General features: G+C 42.9%; 2 protein-coding genes across 11 annotated transcripts in view; one reads left to right on the top strand and one right to left on the bottom strand.

Annotated features, from left to right (window-relative positions):
- The window catches only part of DOP1A (DOP1 leucine zipper like protein A), a 53,878-nt gene extending 51,709 nt beyond the window's left edge, over positions 1–2,169 (top strand). For all 6 annotated transcript variants that reach the window (XM_081904784.1, XM_081904785.1, XM_081904783.1 and 3 more), the window contains 2 exons: positions 418–547; positions 1,581–2,169. In XM_081904784.1, coding sequence (XP_081760910.1) covers positions 418–547; positions 1,581–1,886 — 436 coding nt within the window. In that variant the 3' untranslated portion in view covers positions 1,887–2,169. The remainder of the gene's footprint in view (positions 1–417; positions 548–1,580) is intronic.
- On the bottom strand, positions 123–18,409 carry PGM3 (phosphoglucomutase 3). Of its 5 annotated transcripts, none has more exons than XM_081904889.1 (14): positions 18,235–18,408; positions 16,401–16,606; positions 15,253–15,437; positions 14,418–14,485; positions 14,064–14,197; positions 12,396–12,591; positions 10,915–11,072; positions 10,257–10,340; positions 9,544–9,642; positions 6,361–6,477; positions 5,234–5,356; positions 3,657–3,830; positions 2,745–2,853; positions 123–529 (listed from the first exon to the last, which is right to left on the bottom strand). In XM_081904889.1, exons 1-13 carry the CDS (start codon positions 18,290–18,292, stop codon positions 2,764–2,766), a joined length of 1,692 nt encoding a protein of 563 aa, XP_081761015.1. In that variant the 5' UTR covers positions 18,293–18,408; the 3' UTR covers positions 123–529; positions 2,745–2,763. The 5 variants fall into 5 exon arrangements, with proteins under 5 accessions (XP_081761015.1, XP_081761016.1, XP_081761018.1 ...); XM_081904890.1 differs by having other exon boundaries at positions 123–526; XM_081904892.1 differs by having other exon boundaries at positions 18,239–18,351.
- Between the last annotated feature and the right edge of the window lie 17 nt (positions 18,410–18,426).

Genomic DNA, 18,426 nt, shown 5'->3' with positions numbered 1-18,426 from the left:
TTTACGGCCTTCTGCCACCTCACCTTGTGTTATGGCAGTGAAAATGTGTCCAACATCAGCCCATGTGCTATCATGTTTCACAGAATACTTCTGTCAGGGTGCCCAAGACTGTGTCCCAATACGTATGGCAGGGGTGTGTTTTATTACCATTTGGCAAATATATACAAAAGGGAATCAGAAAGGGGTGGGCAGAGCAAACAATGCTTTCAAAATATTTCTTCTTAGAAGTGGGTTCTGTGAAACAAATTGCTTTTTATGCATCTAATTTTACTCCCATGGATCTTGGTTTTTCTTAGCAGATTTTGGCTACATCAAGACATGCCTGGATATAAATTGACTCAACTAGGGAGGGCTGGTGTGTTCTTGCCAAATATAACTTGCTGAATGTGATGACTTTGTCCTCTTTTTCTTTAACAGGTATCGCTGGGCCTTTATTCCAGAAGCTTCTGATGATTCAGGGTTGGAGGTGCGAAGACAAGGCACACACCAAAGGGAATTCAAACCATACGTAGTACGATTAGCAAAACTGCTGCGAAAGAGAGCAAAGGTATTTCATTTCTCTTTTTATAAATTATTACTACTACACATTTAAGCTCTAATCCAACAGGAGCTTAAAACCATGTGTGGCTTTAGCTAGTTTAAACTGGCAACAACACCTATCAGAGGTGGGGTTCAGCCTTCAAGCCAACTTATGTCATCTGTGCACATAGTGTCTTCAGCCTCTTGATCAAAAGTCCAGGAGAATGCCATGTACTTGTCTCCAGCATGTTGAGGACTCGGGCAGTTGTGCCCCTCAGTGGAGCAGTTTAAAAAAGCCGCCTGCCTGTACAGGTGGCTGAGGGACGAACAAGCTGCATTGACTCCAGTGACTTGCCAATGAAGCTTATTCCTCCTCCTGTGGTTTCCAGGCCAGAGGGACTCGACAGCGGTGGTGGTTTTACTTGCAATATACCCCCCTCATGATCTGGTCTGGGGTGACGTATTGATACATCACCCAGGCCTAGTAGCCTAGGGCTGGGAGATATCTGCTTTGCAACATCGTAATATACCACCATATTGCAAAGCTTAGCTGGTGGTATATCATGTCAGAACAGAGGCAGGGAGGAAGAAGACAGCTGCCAGCCACGCAGCAAGGATTAGCATCACCATGCGCAGCTTCTGCCTGTCAAGGCCAGGTGGAAAAAGCTGCCACATCCTCCAGTGCCTGGTACACAGAGCCCTGGCCTCACAAGGCACAGAGTGAAGCCACCACCTCCAGCAGCTGCCGCCTTGGCATGGGGCGGAGGGTTGTCTCCTCCTCCCAGGAGAAAGAGGTAGCTTGCTGTCCCCCCTGTGCAAAGGCAGCAGTTTCTTTAAACTTCTCTGCTGAGGAGTGTGGGCAGCTACGCACCCTCAGCAGAAAAGTTTAAAGAAACTGCCTATCCATGGGGGTGGAGTGACTGCTTCTCCCATGACTGACATACACTGGTCACTACTAGGCCTGGGTGATGTAAGTGTGCTAATTGTTGAAGTCTCCTACAACACTGCTTTGTCTTGAAATTCTCCTCTCCTCTATTCCCCCCTCCCCCACATATTAACAGAAAAACCCAGAGGAGGACAGCTCAGGGAAAACACTAAACTGGGAACCTGGCAGTTTGCTCCTGACCATCTGTGCTGTTCGCAGCATTGAACAGCTTCTGCCTTTCTTCAACGTCCTGAGCCAGGTATTTAACAGCAAAATCACCAGCAGAAGCATTGGTCATTCAGGGAGCCCCATGCTTTACCCAAATTCTTTCCCTACCAAGGACATAAAAATGGAAAGTCAAAAGACATTCTCCAGCAAAGCAAGACAAAAAATTGAAGAAATGGTTGAGAAGGACTTTCTGGAAGGTGTCATAAAAACATGAAGTGTACATGGTAAAATGTTTATCTTAAGTAATGTAACTTCAAATGAAACCACTCCATCCTTCCAGTGTGTATAGTTTCCTTTTTCATACTTTGTATGTAATGTATACTTCAGGGTGTATTTAATTTAAATACCTGTAAATAAGTTCTGGATGTGGCCTGAATCAAGTTGAAATATCGCTGGCTCATATCGATTATGGTGCCTACTATTAAATGTACATTTGTTTTGTCATCTTGAGGTATGTCTTTAAGAAAATTACCAATACAAGTTGCACATTTTTTCTAGCTGTGTCTTATTTTTTGTCTAGATATCTATGCAGCATCTTACAGGGAGCCACTTTTCTAATCGAAAGCATGATAAAGTGCTGGCTATCAGAGCAGTTCTGTGACTCCGCACTGCTCCCAACATTCACTCCTCTCAATTAACATTGTCTCTGCCATGGCAACTTCCTGTTCCACATTTTCAATTAAGTGACCCTTCTATATAGAATTACAACTACATTACTCCTAAATATATGGTTCAAAGTTTTTGCATGTTAAATTTTTAAAAAGTCCTTCCCTCGCTACTACTAGCAGGAGCAAAGAGGACACTTATTCACACATGCTTTCTTGCAAGGGGCAGATGAATGCTGCCTAACTATGAAAAATTGAAAAGCTTTGCTTGTCCAACAATATAGTTGTCAAAATTCAATTTAGTACCTTTAATTTAAAAATTACTTAAGAACTACAGTGACCTAATAAAGTTAACAGAAATGACAATGAGGAGTTAACTCACTTCTAAAGGAACTGCTTTTAATTATAAATTAATTTTGCATTTCATTTAGTAAAGCAAAAGCAGGAAGGTATGGTTTATGACTTACCTTGAAGGATGGTACTTCATTATACTACAGCCTTGGGCTGTTCTCCAACTCCTCCAGCTATATGGTAGACAGCCAGGCTAACTTCATGTGCAAGTTTATCTGCATTTTCCTGGAAAGAAGAATAATTGCAGCATAAAGAGATTGCAATCCAAGTGAACACTCAGTCATTTCTTCATAGTGTGGATGCTTTGGACAGCTGTACCCAGAAACCGAGGCTGCTATAGTGATCCTATAATTTTAAGGTACCTATCTAAGACACTGAGTGCAGCTAAGATTAACCAATTTTTCCAGCTTCTAGATGGCAACAATTACACAAAAGAGGGACTCACTTTTTTAAAGAATGTGCGAGTTAACTGCAGATTAAATGCATTCAACATCGTATTTAATTTGGGCCAAAGAAACTTCAAAAGTAAGAAAAAGGAGAAGTAGAGGAAGTGCAAGCAGAGATTTCTTCCAAGCAAACTACTATGGTCCTCCTTTGAGTTTTTTCCCCATCTTCGAAGACCATAGGAGACAAAAGCTTTCTGTCTCTCTTCCCTCTTGCTTCTTCCAACTGTTTTATGCAGAGGATGGAATGAGGAACACACAAAAGACCCATTCTACATACTATTTTATCCCCATGTTGGAAACTCCTAAGAAGAGGGTGTACATGAAGAAGAATATCCATGTCTCCCCTAAGTAAAAAGACTAGGGAGGACACTTAGTTGATAATTTGGAGGTGCAAAAGGGGAATATGCTCTTGAAGTCAGATTGTGCCCAAGCTGCTAATTGCTTAACCTTTGGCTGTATATAAATGTAATAATCAGTGTTTGCAAACAAAGTTTGCATGGTGGTGGGTGGGAACCTACTATCTGGATTCAAAATTATTCTCTACCACACTGCGTTAAGGATATGAATTACTTTGGTTCTGACCTGTGTGTCTGCTTCAGCATAGACTCTGATGATGTCTTCTGTTCCAGATGGGCGAACGAAAGCTCGAGCCAATTTAAACCTCTGGGTGAGCTCATCAATTCTCTCCTGCAGCCCTGGGGGTGTAACTGCTCGCCTTTCAGCATCCGTAGTGTTAATTACACGTCTGTCAGCAACCTACAAGTCCAAGTAAAGGAAGTGATACAATCTGACTTGTTAAAAGCTCTAATTTTACCTGCAAATTTTGCAACACTAAGAGGAGAGAGAGAACACAGACCTAGTTTTGATACGGATTTGTATTGAGTGCTCTGCAAGGCCCATAAGATATTGACATTCCTGCACAATTCTCCATCTACATTTTTCAATTTTTGGCTGTCAATGATTGTCTCTTCCCACTTATACATAACTAGACCTAAATCACATTTTGTGTTTGTCAGTCACTGAAACTGCTGGGTTATGCCAAGGTTTCTATCTCACTCTCCCAGATCTTGACCTCTTGTGAGAGTTGCACTAACATGCACACATTGGAATATCCCAGGCACCAGGAATGTTTTATAGCTCCGGTCTGTGCTGTGATGAAACTCAATTCTATGTGAATACATAACTAAGAAAGGGTGTGTGGAGGCAGTGAGGACCAACATTACACCCCAATTTCAAGGTTAATGACACATTGTGCAAAGTTTTGGTTCATTGGAAAAACTCTAGTTAATTTAGCCTTTGGTCACCCAGTGCAACTATTCCAGACATGCATGCTTACAGGAAGGCTTCCAAAAGCCAATTTCCAGTGGTACCTCGGGTTAAGCACTTAATTCATTCCAAAGGTCCGTTCTTAACCTGAAATTATTCTTAACCTGAAGCACCACTGTAGCTAATGGGGCCTCCCGCTGCTGCCGCGCCGCCGAAGCACGATTTCTGTTCTCATCCTGAAGCAAAGTTCTTAACTTAAAGCACTATTTCTGGGTTAGAGGAGTCTGTAACCTGAAGCGTCTAACCTGAGGTACCACTGTACGTTGTCAGAAATGCCCTTGAACCTGCAATGTGTTGTCCAAAGCCAACACAGGGCCAGAAAGTTAATGGGTTATTGTTACAGTGAACAGTAGTTGGGGTATTCTGTTTTTTTTTTAAAAAAGGGTTATCCTGAGTCTTTTATAAATAAAACTTCCACTAAGGAGGGAGATTCTGTGCAGTAAAGTAGCAGACACCCATTTTCAAAAAGGTGCAGTTATCGATAGTGTCGTCTCTGGCTTAAGCTCACATGCCATGAAATACTAATAAGCCAGCCAGAGAGGACTAAAAAAGCCTGAGGCAGCCAGAAAGCACTGGATCTGGGCTTCCTCAGGCCAGCATGGATCCTGCCCATCTCCTGGCAACAGAGAGCTGACAGCATGCTACAGCATCTCAACGACTGCCCAACAAACAAGGAAGACCCACGGGGATGAAAAAGACCCTCCTTGTCTCTGACCCAACACAGTAATTTGTGTTTGCAGGCAAGTTGGGAAAGCAAGCAAGTTTGTAGCTCACTGAAATGAACCACTGCTGCAACCAGTAGCATTTCTGTCCACCACTGACTTCCCACTAACCTTCACTTTGAGTTGCCGGCTGGGAAGATCTGTGTACATGGAGTCCCACTGTTGTACTGTGAGATTCTTCAACACTAAGATGGCTTCAATCACCAGCATGTCTGAGACAGCATCACCAATCGTCTGGCATAGACAGCAAAAAAGAAGAAAGGAGAGAAAACCAGTAAATAAAACCAGTATGGCAGAGGCAGCCTTGATTCCAGTTAATAATCTGGATTCTCACACTCAATGAGCCTAAAAACTGCCACATGGCCTACATCCTTTAAAAAAATATTATTTATTAAATTTGTCTACTGCTCTTCATCTGAAGATCACAGGGTGGTTCACAACATAAAAGTACAAAATGAGAACACAAAATACACAATAAAACAAAAACTAAGACAAGCCAATAGTAGGTAAAGAAGCTGCTTAAGAGAAGAGGCCATAAGTTAAACTGAAGGGTGTTTGTGTTGGCACCAGGAAGCAGCTACCACCACCAATGTAATTAGACAAAAGGCAATGCCTAAAGCCCTTGACTTGTCCCAGTACTCTCCACTAAGCTACCTTCTGCCCCAGAATATATCAATGTTCAAAGCAGGGTAAGGGAGCACCCCCCCCCCCAATCTCACAGTGTAAAGCAAAGGGATTTGGAAATACAAACACATTATCTGGCTCTTGGAAACCATAAAATAAGCCTCCATCCCCCACAGTCATTTTACAGGTCAGATAACTAACCCATTATTATCAGATTCAATCTGTCACTAGGGATGGAGCAAGAATTCAAAGAGGAGGTACCTGACTATGTGAGCACTTCTGCTCTAAATTATAACAAGCAACAATCAAAGTAGAACACCTTGAGTACACTTGCATGCCTTGTCAGCTGGTTCTTCTATCCCCAGTTGACAATCCCACCAGCACAAACATGTAGACTGGAGAGTCCACGGAGACATCTCACCCTGTGGTGACATTTTCCCATCAGGAAATAATGGTGCTGCCAGTTACATGATGCAGATGTATCCCAGATTATTAGTTTCCCAATGGTAATTTGCTCTCTTTTTCAACACAGAGGTGTCATCATGTAACCTCTTTGAAACTCTTGGTATTAAGAAATTTAAAGACAAACTTTAACTCTTTGTCAACATTCCTACCTGATTTATCAAGTCAATAGTATTTTCAAGCATCTTTGCAGCTTCTCTTTTTTGGTTGTTTTTTTCCTCCTTCGCCTGGTATCTTATTTTCTGTTCTGCAGCTTTACTAAACAGTACCTGGAAGGAGGAACATATTCGACAGTCTGAGGGAATGCAGCATGGCCACTGTCACCACCATCTCCCAATTACCACATGGTGACAGTGGTGTATCACTGATGCTTTGAAAGAAAGACTGGTACTCCCCCCAAATGATGAGCATATGATTGGGACACAAGGGAGTACACTAGATTTTATTCATACCCTATGAGAAATAAAGGCTCCTATCCCTAAAAGTCCTATCCCTTCTTAAAAGAGCAATGCAAAGAAATAGAGGAAAACAATAGAATGGGAAAAACCAGAGATCTGTTCAAGAAAATTGGAGATATGAAAGGAACATTTCGTACAAAGATTACCATAATAAAAGACAAAAGTGGAAAGGACCTAACAGAAGCAGAAGACATCAAGAAGAGGTGGCAAGAATACACAGAGGAATTATACCAGAAAGAAATGGATGTCTCGTACACCCCAGGTAGTGTGGTTGCTGACCTTGAGCCAGACATCCTGGAGAATGAAGTCAAATGGGCCTTAGAAAGCACTGCAAATAACAAGGCCAGTGGAAGTGATATTCCAGCTGAACTATTTAAAATTTTAAACAATGATGCTGTCAAGGTGCTACACTCAATATGCCAGCAAATTTGGAAAACTCAGCAGTGGCCAGAGGATTGGAGAAGATCAGTCTACATCCCAATCCCAAAGAAGGGCAGTGCCAAAGAATGCTCCAACTACCGCACAATTGCACTCATTTCACACGCTAGCAAGGTTATGCTTAAAATTCTACAAGGCAGGCTTAAGCAGTATGTGGATCGAGAACTCCCAGAAGTGCAAGTTGGATTTCGAAGGGGCAGAGGAACCAGAGACCAAATTGCAAACATGCGCTGGATTATGGAGAAAGCTAGAGAGTTCCAGAAAGACATCTACTTCTGCTTCATTGACTAAAGCCTTTGACTGTGTCGACCACAGCAAACTATGGCAAGTTCTTAAAGAAATGGGAGTGCCTGATCACCTCATCTGCCTCCTGAGAAATCTCTATGTGGGACAAGAAGCTACAGTTAGAACTGGATATGGAACAACTGATTGGTTAAAAATTGGGAAAGGAGTATGGCAAGGCTGTATATTGTCTCCCTGGATATTTAACTTATATGCAGAATTCATCATGCGAAAGGCTGGACTGGATGAATCCCAAGCCGGAATTAAGATCGCCGGAAGAAATATCAACAACCTCAGATATGCAGATGACACAACCTTGATGTCAGAAAGTGAGGAGGAATTAAAGAACCTTTTAATGAGGGTGAAAGAGGAGAGCGCAAAATATGGTCTGAAGCTCAACATCAAAAAAACGAAGATCATGGCCACTGGTCCCATCACCTCCTGGCAAATAGAAGGGGAAGAAATGGAAGCAGTGAAAGATTTTACTTTTTTGGGCTCCATGATTACTGCAGATGGTGACAGCAGTCACAAAATTAAAAGACGCCTGCTCCTTGGGAGAAAGGCGATGGCAAACCTAGACAGCATCTTAAAAAGCAGAGACATCACCTTGCCAACAAAGGTCCGTATAGTTAAAGCCATGGTTTTCCCAGTAGTGATGTATGGAAGTGAGAGCTGGACCATAAAGAAGGCTGATCGCCGAAGAATTGATGCTTTTGAATTATGGTGCTGGAGGAGACTCTTGAGAGTCCCATAGACTGCAAGAAGATCAAACGTATCCATTCTTAAGGAAATCAGCCCTGAGTGCTCACTGAAGGACAGATCATGAAGTTGAGGCTCCAATACTTTGGCCACCTCATGAGAAGAGAAGACTCCCTGGAAAAGACCCTGATGTTGGAAAAGATGGAGGGCACAAGGAGAAGGGACGACAGAGGACGAGATGGTTGGACAGTGTTCTCGAAGCTACAAACATGAGTCTGACCAAACTGCGGGAGGCAGTGGAGGGCAGGGGTGCCTGGCATGCTCTGGTCCATGGGTCACGAAGAGTCGGACATGACTAAACGACTAAACATATCCCTAAAGGTAGGGTCTGCAAAGCTCCATGCAGTCTAGCTTCCATTTCCAATAGCAGTCGGCCAAATCTTATTTCTGAGAAGCTCATGAACAGGGCAAAAGTTCCCTCCCAACATCCTATAGTGTCTCCCTGGAATGTGGTGCTCAGGTTCTGGAACCAAGCCAGTATTTTTCTAGGAATTTTGAATGCCACCCATTGTAAGCAACAACCTGGCTATTAGTTACTTGCCTCTGCCTAGTTTTATGCAGCCCTCAAGCTAATTTCAACATCAGTCTCCAAGTGATCAGTTCAGACCTTGGACAAAAGTGACCTGGCTCTCCCCAGTAGTAGCCTGCTAGGCTGGGAGGAAGAAAGAGAGAGACAGACAGGCCGAGAAGGGATGGCCGAGGGGATATAAGAACATATGAAGAGATCTGCTAAGATCAGGTCAAACCCCATCTGGCCCAGCATCCTGTTCTCCCAGAGGCCAACCAGGTGTCTATTGGAAGCCTGCAACTAGGACCTGAACCCAAAGCACTCTCCTCACTTGTGTGTCCCAGCAACTGGCATTCAGTGGCATACTGCCTCGGAAAGTAGAGAAAGAATATAGACATTGTGGCTAGCATCCATTGACAGACAAATTTGTGGATGATAAGGCTAATCCTTTTAAAGCAAGAGGTTGCAAAAAGAGAGAACAGTGAATAGCCCCACCCACGATCAGCATGTGGCTCCTGACAGAAAAAGGTGACCCATCCTAAGACTACAAACTCTCTTATCCCCATGCTAAGTGCAGCAAAAGCTAGGCAAAAGCCAAGCTCTTTCACTTACTTCAGCCTCTGACTGACTTTCGGAATTAGTAAACAAATTAAGGGCTGAAACTCATTCTGGGTTCTTTATCCCAGAATAACTGGGATGGGATATGAGAAAAGAGGAGAAAGGATCAGAGAATATTACAGCAGTGTGGGCAAGGAGCTGCTGGAACAGTTATGAGTTTAGATAGGGGACACAATGAATTTTATTTACTCTTCTTGAGGTTGAGGATGAAGTTTATTACAAACAAAAAGGAACAGAGAGAGAGAGAGAGATTACAAGTGCAAAACGCTTACCGTGCCATGACCATTTGCTTCAAAATAAACTCCAATGTCAAATTCCTGGGCCTTGTGATGCAAGTGTTTCACTCCTGTTTTTGCACAGTGGACAGGCACCTAGGAGAGGAAGACCAAGCGAACCATTTGTGGTGGGATGGAGCTGTAGGGCTGCACCTTAAAAGCAAGCTTTTCCTGCTTGTATCATAACTAAAACCCACATGTCTGACCAAAAAATTGGTGGGAATGCTACTTTGAAAAATGTTATACACAACAGTAACCAGGTAATTTTAAACTTCAGACTTACTGGTCTAATGGCTTCATAATTGGTAATGTGTATTATGTCATTTATTTCAAAATAGGTTAAGCCAACCCTGCTGCATTTAGGGGCCCTCCTGTTCATTCTGCAGAGGGGTCCTGGACCCCTGAACTCCAACCCTGATGGCACCACTGGCCAGCTATTTCACACAACTAATCTCCATGGATTCCAAAGCTCTTAATATGAGGGCCAGAATAAATTATTATTTTAATTACTGTTTTGGAGAAAAAGGTGGAACTCTGTAACATCTCCTCCTCTAGGTTAGGGCAATTGCACACAAGTCTTGGTTACTAAAAGATTCACTTGCATTGTTGTTGTTTCCCACGGAACCATGTGTGATTAGGCTTGGACGGTTTTTACATTATTTTTAAGCACAGATGTTAGATGGCAGGGCATGCAAGCGTTGAATTAGTACCTTCATGGTTTCTTCCAAATAACGTGTAGAGCTCCCATTGGCATAGGCTGTTTGTATGACTGCAAATGATAAGGTCTGCCCAGCCTGAAGGAAGAGAAGCATGCTATTCACATAATCAGATCTTCATGAAAACACCGTATGAAACCATTATTATTATAATATTATTATTATTATTATTATTATTATTATTATTATTATTATTATTAAAAAATCTCTGCCTTGGATGTTCCTAAATTCCAGTTGGCAAAGACATGTTAACATTTCACATTGGGATAGGACGTGTTCTTCACAAACTTTCAGAACTCACACACTTAAAAACAGGGCAAGCATGCTACTGGTGAAAGTCAAGAGTACACTTGATATCCCAGCCCAAAACTGATGATGGCAAGTATTCCAAAAATCCCTTCTACTTAAAGACAATTGCCTTTAAAAACCACTATGTTAAATAGCTGCAATTACTTTTATTTTTCCCTGATCTAATTTCATTTAAAAAACCCAAACTGTTCCAAAAAAAGGGGTGGGAATGAGCCAAAGAACCGCTCAGTGAATTATTTGCATTATTGACACTATCATACACTGTTAAAAGTTCCAGCTAATTATGTTTTCTACTGTTAATTTCCTCAATTTAACCATGCAGCAAGTGAAATAATTCCATTACCTTAACCAGAAGTTCCTTAAGAAAAGTGCTAATTAGAGTTGCTATTTTATCTCCATCAAGAAGATGAAAATGGCCAGCAGTGTCATTATAGTAGTAAACAATTCGGTCAGCATCACCATCGAACGAGCAGCATCTCTCACCAGGCTTCATTTCCAGTCCTAACAAGCAGAGTAAACAAAGTAAATACAAAAAATAATTGTTTGGCCTCAGGAATACTGACACTTAAAAAGTCAAGGCATTCAGTGTTCTTAATATGTTTCAGAGCAACCTACAGATTAAATAGGATAGCAGAAACAGACAGAAATGAACTACCCATTTTGTTAGGATTTCCTCACAGTACCATCTAGTTTCCCACTTGTTCTTTAAAATCTTTTATTTATAAAAGAGCCAAAGTGCTAATGATACGGACTGAGTCTGTGAGCAGTGTCCCTAAGCTGAGTATGGTTATAGGCACAGACATTAAGGCTCCCCACCCCCAAGGGTGACGAGAGGGAACAGAGGATAGCTAGAAATAAAACAGGAAGGGAAGAAGACTAATAGTGGAAAGGATTGGACTCCCTAGACTTGCAGATAGTAGCCTGCATCCTGAAGCCTGGGGCGCGCTGAGCAGCGCGCCCCGGGCTTCGGGCAGATATTCACAAGCCTATGGAGCCCAGCCCCAGTTCCCGCCGGGCTCCCCAGGCTTGTGGATAGCAGCCTGTTCTGGGGGCTGGGGAAGCTCGGGCTTCCCCCACCTCAGCCCCGGGGGGGAATAATTTTTTTTCTTTATTCCCCCCCCCAAACTAGGTGCGCCCTATAGGGTGAAAAATACAGTATATAAAAAATAGATAGAGAAGGGCTCAGCATGAGAAAGTGAAACTTCAAAATATACATTACATTATACATTACAAATGCAGAAGGTGTATCTGCAAAATAGTCTCATCTAGTCTTAGCTAGACAGACAGAATTAGGAAGTGTGTTCCATTATTATTAAAGAACTCATATGCCTTGGTATCCAACTATCTAAGCATATATTAACATCTCCATCACCCAAAGTGAGACAAGCTGAGTTTTGGATAGGTGTCTGCCTGAGAAAACAGGGAAGCAGTTTGATCGTGTCAATAAAGCTGACAAGCTTTCCCAGCTTCATTAATCAATCTCTGGCATGGGTGTCTACTCTGTACTGTTGCAAAATATCTAATTTTCTGGATTGTTTAAACTCTTTTAAATGTATATCATACAACGACCCAAGACAAGTGTGTGGAAGGCAAAAAATAAATGAATGAGAAACCCTCCTACCTCTCCAAACTTCCAGAGACAATTAGTCCGGGGATTAGCCCAGAGCTGGTTTAAGATTGAATGTATTAGTAGAAAAGAATGATACTATGATGAGGTGATGTCATCATAGAACTTTAGGGTTCTCTGTTCTAAGTTAATATTGAGACAGACTTTTAAAAAAACACGAAAGTGTAATTAGGGAATATACATTTGTCATTACATACCCACAGGAGGCTTCTGATGAACTTTTACAAAATCGGCACCACATTGGTGATTGAGTTCTCCTTTAGTCCCATCATTGCTGAAGTGTATTACGAAGCAGCTTGGAAGATAGCGTTCCATTTCTTTGAGTTTGAGAGCACCTATGCCATTTGCACAATCTACCTTCAGGCAAATGTGGCCATCCCTTTGGCTGGTAGCCTGCAGGCAAGAAAGCAAAAAAGGGTCCTTTAACAGTTGTCTCTGAACTCCTACCACCTGCTCATATGCAACGCTGACTGTGTTCTGAAGCAGACAGCCAAAACAAAGTAAACACAAATGAAAAGAAAAACAGGACTCAAATTGGTGTTTGAATGTGTAGATTCTGGAACAACTTCCTCTCTATTTCAACCAGTGACTACTAGAGCCCATTGGGACTGGTAGGGCTGAAGGGAGAGTGATCCAGCAGTAGGTGGCAAATAGAGTTAGCTAATTTGTTTTGTCCCTATCCTCCTCCCTGCTCTGTTCTACACAGGCGACAGTGAGATTAAGGAGGAGGAAACTCACAGGTAGTACCATCTGCTGGATTGACTGTAGGCAGAGGCTGAGGGTACACAGAAGGTGGTGCAGCAGTGCCCCCCCCCCAATTTGTTCTACTGGACCAGCCTTCAATTATTTCAATGTTTCATCTTTATCAGGAGCAAAACACATTTTGCTCTGCCCTATTACAATGATAGGGACGCAGGTGGCGCTGTGGGTTAAAGCCTCCGCGCCTAGGACTTGCCGATTGAAAGGTCGGCGGTTCGAATCCCTTCTGCGGGGTGCGCTCCCGCTGCTCGGTCCCAGCGCCTGCCAACCTAGCAGTTCGAAAGCACCTCCGGGTGCAAGTAGATAAATAGGGACCGCTTACCAGCGGGAAGGTAAACGGCGTTTCCGTGTGCGGCTCTGGCTCGCCAGAGCAGCGATGTCACGCTGGCCACGTGACCCGGAAGTGTCTTCGGACAGCGCTGGCCCCTGGCCTCTTAAGTGAGATGGGCGCACAACCCCAGAGTCTGTCAAGACTGGCCCGTATGGGCAGGGGTACCTTTACCTTTACTATTACAATGATGGCAGCAATATGTAATATATATTTTCCTACTGCTAGTTTTAGGCTGCCTCTTGTTTTCTTAAAACTTTTGTTGCTACCGCTCATTTCTTTCTGCTAAAGCAAACTATCATATACTTTAAAGTTATAAACCTGTTCAGTTGTCTACATGAATGAAATGCTAAAAGCTCAACCTTAATCATGGTTACTGTTAAAAAAAGTCCCACTGTTTTCCATAGGGTTTACATCCCAATTTTCCTCATAAAGCCAATACCATTTTGAATAATTTATATACAAAATCACAGTTGATCACCTTTAACTTCTATGGCATTAAAAGCTTGCTTAAATCAAAATATTATCCTAAAAGAAAGAAAGGTCCAGCAACAGCAAACTGTTCTAGGGCAAGCATTTAAAGAACTTAAGCCAACACTATAAAGGCCCTGCTCTTTGTCCACAGCAACGTAACAGCATAGAGTTGACACTCATATGAAGAGTCTGTTGCCATTCTTCATAGGAAGTTCATATGGGCAGAGGGGGGGGGCGTCTTAGGACTATTACATTAAGTATATTCAAGAATGCAAGCCAAGACTTGAAAAAACAGCTCTTTCACCTGCATTGTAAGCTCCACAAAAGCCTTGGAGAGTTTCTGGTAGTAACCTTCCACGGTTGCAGTCCCATAACTCCCATGAGTGTTTCGACAGCAGACCATGTAGTGTAGTTGTGGTGTTGTTACCAAGCCATAATCTAGTTTAAAGCATACACACTGGTCAAGGATTGACACTATTAAGCTTCAGGGACATATTTCACAGTACCTTATTACATTTGCTCAAGTAAAGGTGCAGAAAGGAGAGATTTTTTAAAAATGCTTTAAATGAAATACGTCATCACTGATTTGTTTCCTATCAAGCACTATGGATCTAAGGGGAACATCATCAATCCTTAAATAAGCAAGCACAGGGCATACCTTGGTATTGACCTCCAAGAGCAGACACGCCATCAATCACTGATTGTGAAAGCTTCTTACTGCTAGATCTGGATGCAAGACACAGGAATAAGGTTACTTTTGTTGAAATGCTATCCAAGCACACCAGTTTACCCCAATTCATTCTTGACACATGAACAGACAAACAATATCAACATGCAGGACACAAGTGAGATCTACGTCTCTAGAGGGAATAAATCACAACAGCCAAAGAAATAGGGATGTGATAGGACATACTCGGAACTTTCCTAGCAACTTAAAAATATTTGCCTTATGCTATATTTGTTAATTATATTTCTTTAGGACATTTATATTGCACTTTCCTTCCACGACAGAACTCCTTACACAGGTCTCCTATCCAAACCACGACCGGCCCAAATCTGCTTGGCTTCAGCAAGGTGGCTGCATTATCCAATAGAAATGTTTAAAATGTTGTATGGGGAACATCCATGGAAAGACCGACAGGCATCATTAGATTGGAGGTGCACAAGACAGGGACTTTTCTACTATTGCTCTACGTTTGTGGAATTCCCTCCCTTAGCGACCTCTACTTTATTGGCCTTTAAACAAACCCTGAAAACATTTTTCTTTCCAACTGTTATTTAACAGCTGGTTTTTTAGTGCAGTATATTTTAATATCTGATATATTTTAATTATGTATTTATTTTAATATCTTAGCTTTATATTGTGGTTTAATTCATATATTGGCCTTGAAAAAGTTTTGCCCTGATACCTACATTTTTGAAAAAATATACAGGAAGAGTTAATGTGTATATTACCTAGTCACTCCCAAGATGTCTATCAGGTTTATTTTTACCTGGTGTCTCTGCCAATAACAATGAAGGCCTCCTGCTGAAGGTCTACAGCTTCCTTCTGGCAGATGTCAGTCAGCACTCCCTGCAATTCATGTTCTTCTGCATTGGCCAAGTGTGTGGCGTGCTCTTCCCAGATAGGTGCCAACATTTCACCCAATGGGTCAATCAACTTCACACCATTGTCTTCCTTGGAAAAAGACAAGACATCAATGTAAAAGCTTCTTTAAACATAGGCTATCTTGACTTTCGGAAAAGAGCAATCAGCCTAAATGATCCTTTTAGTTCTACAGTTCTAAAAGCATACAGTGGAATCTCGACTTACGTACGGCTATACTTACATACAATTCCAGTTACGACCTTCAGTAGGTGCTTTGACTTATGAACTTTCCTCTAGCTACGAACAGAGGCCTTGCCAGCAGCCCGGAGCTCGCCTTGCCGGCAGCCCGGAACAGCTGTGGGGCATCCACCGCCAGGGAGAGACCTCCAGTTTGCCGGAGCTCACCCCACTGGCTGCGGAGCAGTGCTGAGGCCTCTGCTGCTGGGGAGAGGGCCCCCATCCCATCCATGAAGCTGTGGAAGAGGTGCAGCCTGCAAGAGGCACAGCAGGGCGCACTGCAGCCCCAAATCCTGCCAAAGAACTAACCTGAGGAAGTCCAGAGAAGAACCTGGCCTGGCAAGAAAAAAAAAGTGACCCTGGCCGAAGTGAATCAGCTCTTTACTGACCCTTGCCCCACCCCCAGCTTGTAGTCAGGTAAGCCCGCCCACCCTCAGTGCACATAAGAAAAAAGTTAACTTTTTTCATCTACAATACTGTCTTATTTATTTTATAGTACAGTACATTGATTATTGCCTTCATTTTATGGATCTATGGTCTCGTTAGACAGTAAGATCTTTGTTAAATTGCTGTTTAGGGGGTGTTTTTCATCATCTAGAACGGATCAATTCACTTTTCCATTACTTTCTATGGAAAAGTGCACCTCTATTTATGTACGTTTCTAGTTATGACCAGACCTCCGGAACGGATTATGGTTGTAAGTAGAGATTCCACCATATTGATAATGGTTAAGTCACAGCACCCGTATAGCACCCCCCACCCCCTTAATCTGTAGCTCAATTTCTTTTTTCCTATCTGAAATATTCATTCACTTACTTCAGGGTTGTGAGAGGCTGTAACCATAACACCAATGGTGGATTTTTTCTGCTTGGATCTCAATACGGCCAGCAAGCCCATGCAAAACATTGTGTGATCAAGGTCCTCTGCCTTGGTACGGAAACCAGCTGTTCCATACTGAAGGGTAAGTCCTGGAGGTTTGGCATGGAGCTTTGAGTACTTTGCAACTGCTTCAAAATCCATCTCTGTAAGAGGCAGAATAAATTGATACAGCTATGATTAACATTACAGCAATACTGTAATGTGACAGTATTGTATTGTGACAGCAATACCAAAACCAGGAGGATGGGGAGATAATAGGATTTAACTTACACCAGAATAAGTTATGTGAGATGAGGAAGTTTAAAAACAGAGAGAGGGCGTGTGTGCACAGAAGTACAATTACTTGCTTATACCAGTGATGTCTTCCAGATGAAGGCAGCCCTGTATCAGGAAGTTTTAATGTTTGACATTTGCTTATGTTTTTATATTTTGCTGGAAACCGCCCAGAGTGTCTACAGAAACCCAGCCAGATGGGCAAGGTATAAATAATAAAATTATTATTACTATGATGGTGATGATAATGAAATCCAACTCCCATCAGTCCCAGTCAACATGGCTAATGGTCAGGGATGGTGGAAGTGATAGCACAACAGCATCAGGTTGTTGGGAAAGACGGAGGGCACAAGGAGAAGGGGACGACAGAGGACGAGATGGCTGGACAGTGTTCTTGAAGCTACCAGCATAAGTTTGACCAAACTGCGGGAGGCAGTGGAAGACAGGAGTGCCTGGCGTGCTCTGGTCCACGGGGTCACGAAGAGTCGGACACGACTAAACGACTAAACAACAACAACTCCTGGCTTGCACATAGACTAGCACACTGAATTAACTATCCCACTATCTCAGACTAACCAGTCCAAAGTATCAGGGGTTGGAAGAAATTGGTTACAAGACAGAGTTAACTTTCTGTTTTCACACTCCTAAATGCAACATCAACAGCATCTGTATTCCAACACTGATTATTTCAGAGTGATTAGTTGTAGTTGTGGTGATATTGGAGGTACCTTTGCTTTAACTGTAGGTTTACTTTGTATTTTACAGTATTGCAATTTCTTATCACGAACCACCAAGGGATGTATTTACATGGAATGCAATATGCAACTACCTTAAGCAATGGAAGAGTGTGTAGAAAGGGTAGTTGGCCCACCTGGAGGAATTAAACAAGCTAGTTTTAAAAAGCCTATGACTCTAGTAGTCATGATGACCATCTAGCTGGTACATCCCGACAAAACCAACCTTGCTTCCATTGTGCCCCACCCACCTATGTCCATGTAAGCAGCAGTGACACCAGAGGGTGGCTTTGCACTTCAATCCTACACCACTAGTCCCCCCCCCCAACTAAACAAGAAACCTCAAAAACTGCAACCTTTCCTCAGAGAGTTGTTGTTCCTGCCCCTTGATAATTTTGAAAGCCCTTTCCTTAACCCTTTCCAGGACTATGGTATCATTTATTTTTTTTGAGATGTGGTACACAGTATTCCAAGTACTATCACACTATAGACTTTTATAATGATCTGTAATATGGAATTCTCTTTTTTTCATACCACCTGCACGCTGCGGGGGGCTTCACACTTGCAAGCCCAACAACTCCTTCCTGGTCGGTCACTGCCAGCTCAGAAGACCTAGCAAATATACTTACCCCAAAGTGCATTACTTAACTCTTGCTTAGGCTAAACGGCATCTACCGTTTTAACGCCCACTCACCCAGTCTGGGGACACACCTTTCTTTTTACCGCCCTGAACAAGCCCAAACAAACGAAGCCACCCCACTTACCGACCTGCAACGCCCTGGAGGAGTTCTGCGAGCGGACGTGGCTGTTCCTCGGAAGCATCCAACTCGCCCTTCCGGGAAGCTCCGAAGCAGCCTCGCTCGCCGGCTGCGCCTATCACATTCGCCGGCAGCCGCAGGGGCGGGGCTTCGGGCGTCTCCGCCTCCCATTGGGCCGGGCGAAGCGAGCGCTGGGCG

The sequence above is a fragment of the Podarcis melisellensis genome (genome assembly GCF_964234715.1).
Source record: "Podarcis melisellensis genome assembly, chromosome: 3".
Lineage (NCBI taxonomy): Eukaryota > Metazoa > Chordata > Lepidosauria > Squamata > Lacertidae > Podarcis > Podarcis melisellensis.
This window is presented reverse-complemented; position numbering and strand designations above follow the sequence as displayed.

Coding starts and splice junctions, on each gene's coding strand:
- PGM3 (XM_081904891.1), bottom strand. CDS start 18,292: ATGCTTCCGAGGAACAGCCACGTCCGCTCGCAGAACTCCTCCAGGGCG. Junction 11,073..12,395: donor TCATCAGAAGCCTCCTGTGG/GTATGTAATGAC, acceptor TCTGCTTGTTAG/GACTGGAAATGAAGCCTGGT. Junction 10,341..10,914: donor TTAAGGAACTTCTGGTTAAG/GTAATGGAATTA, acceptor CTCTTCCTTCAG/GCTGGGCAGACCTTATCATT.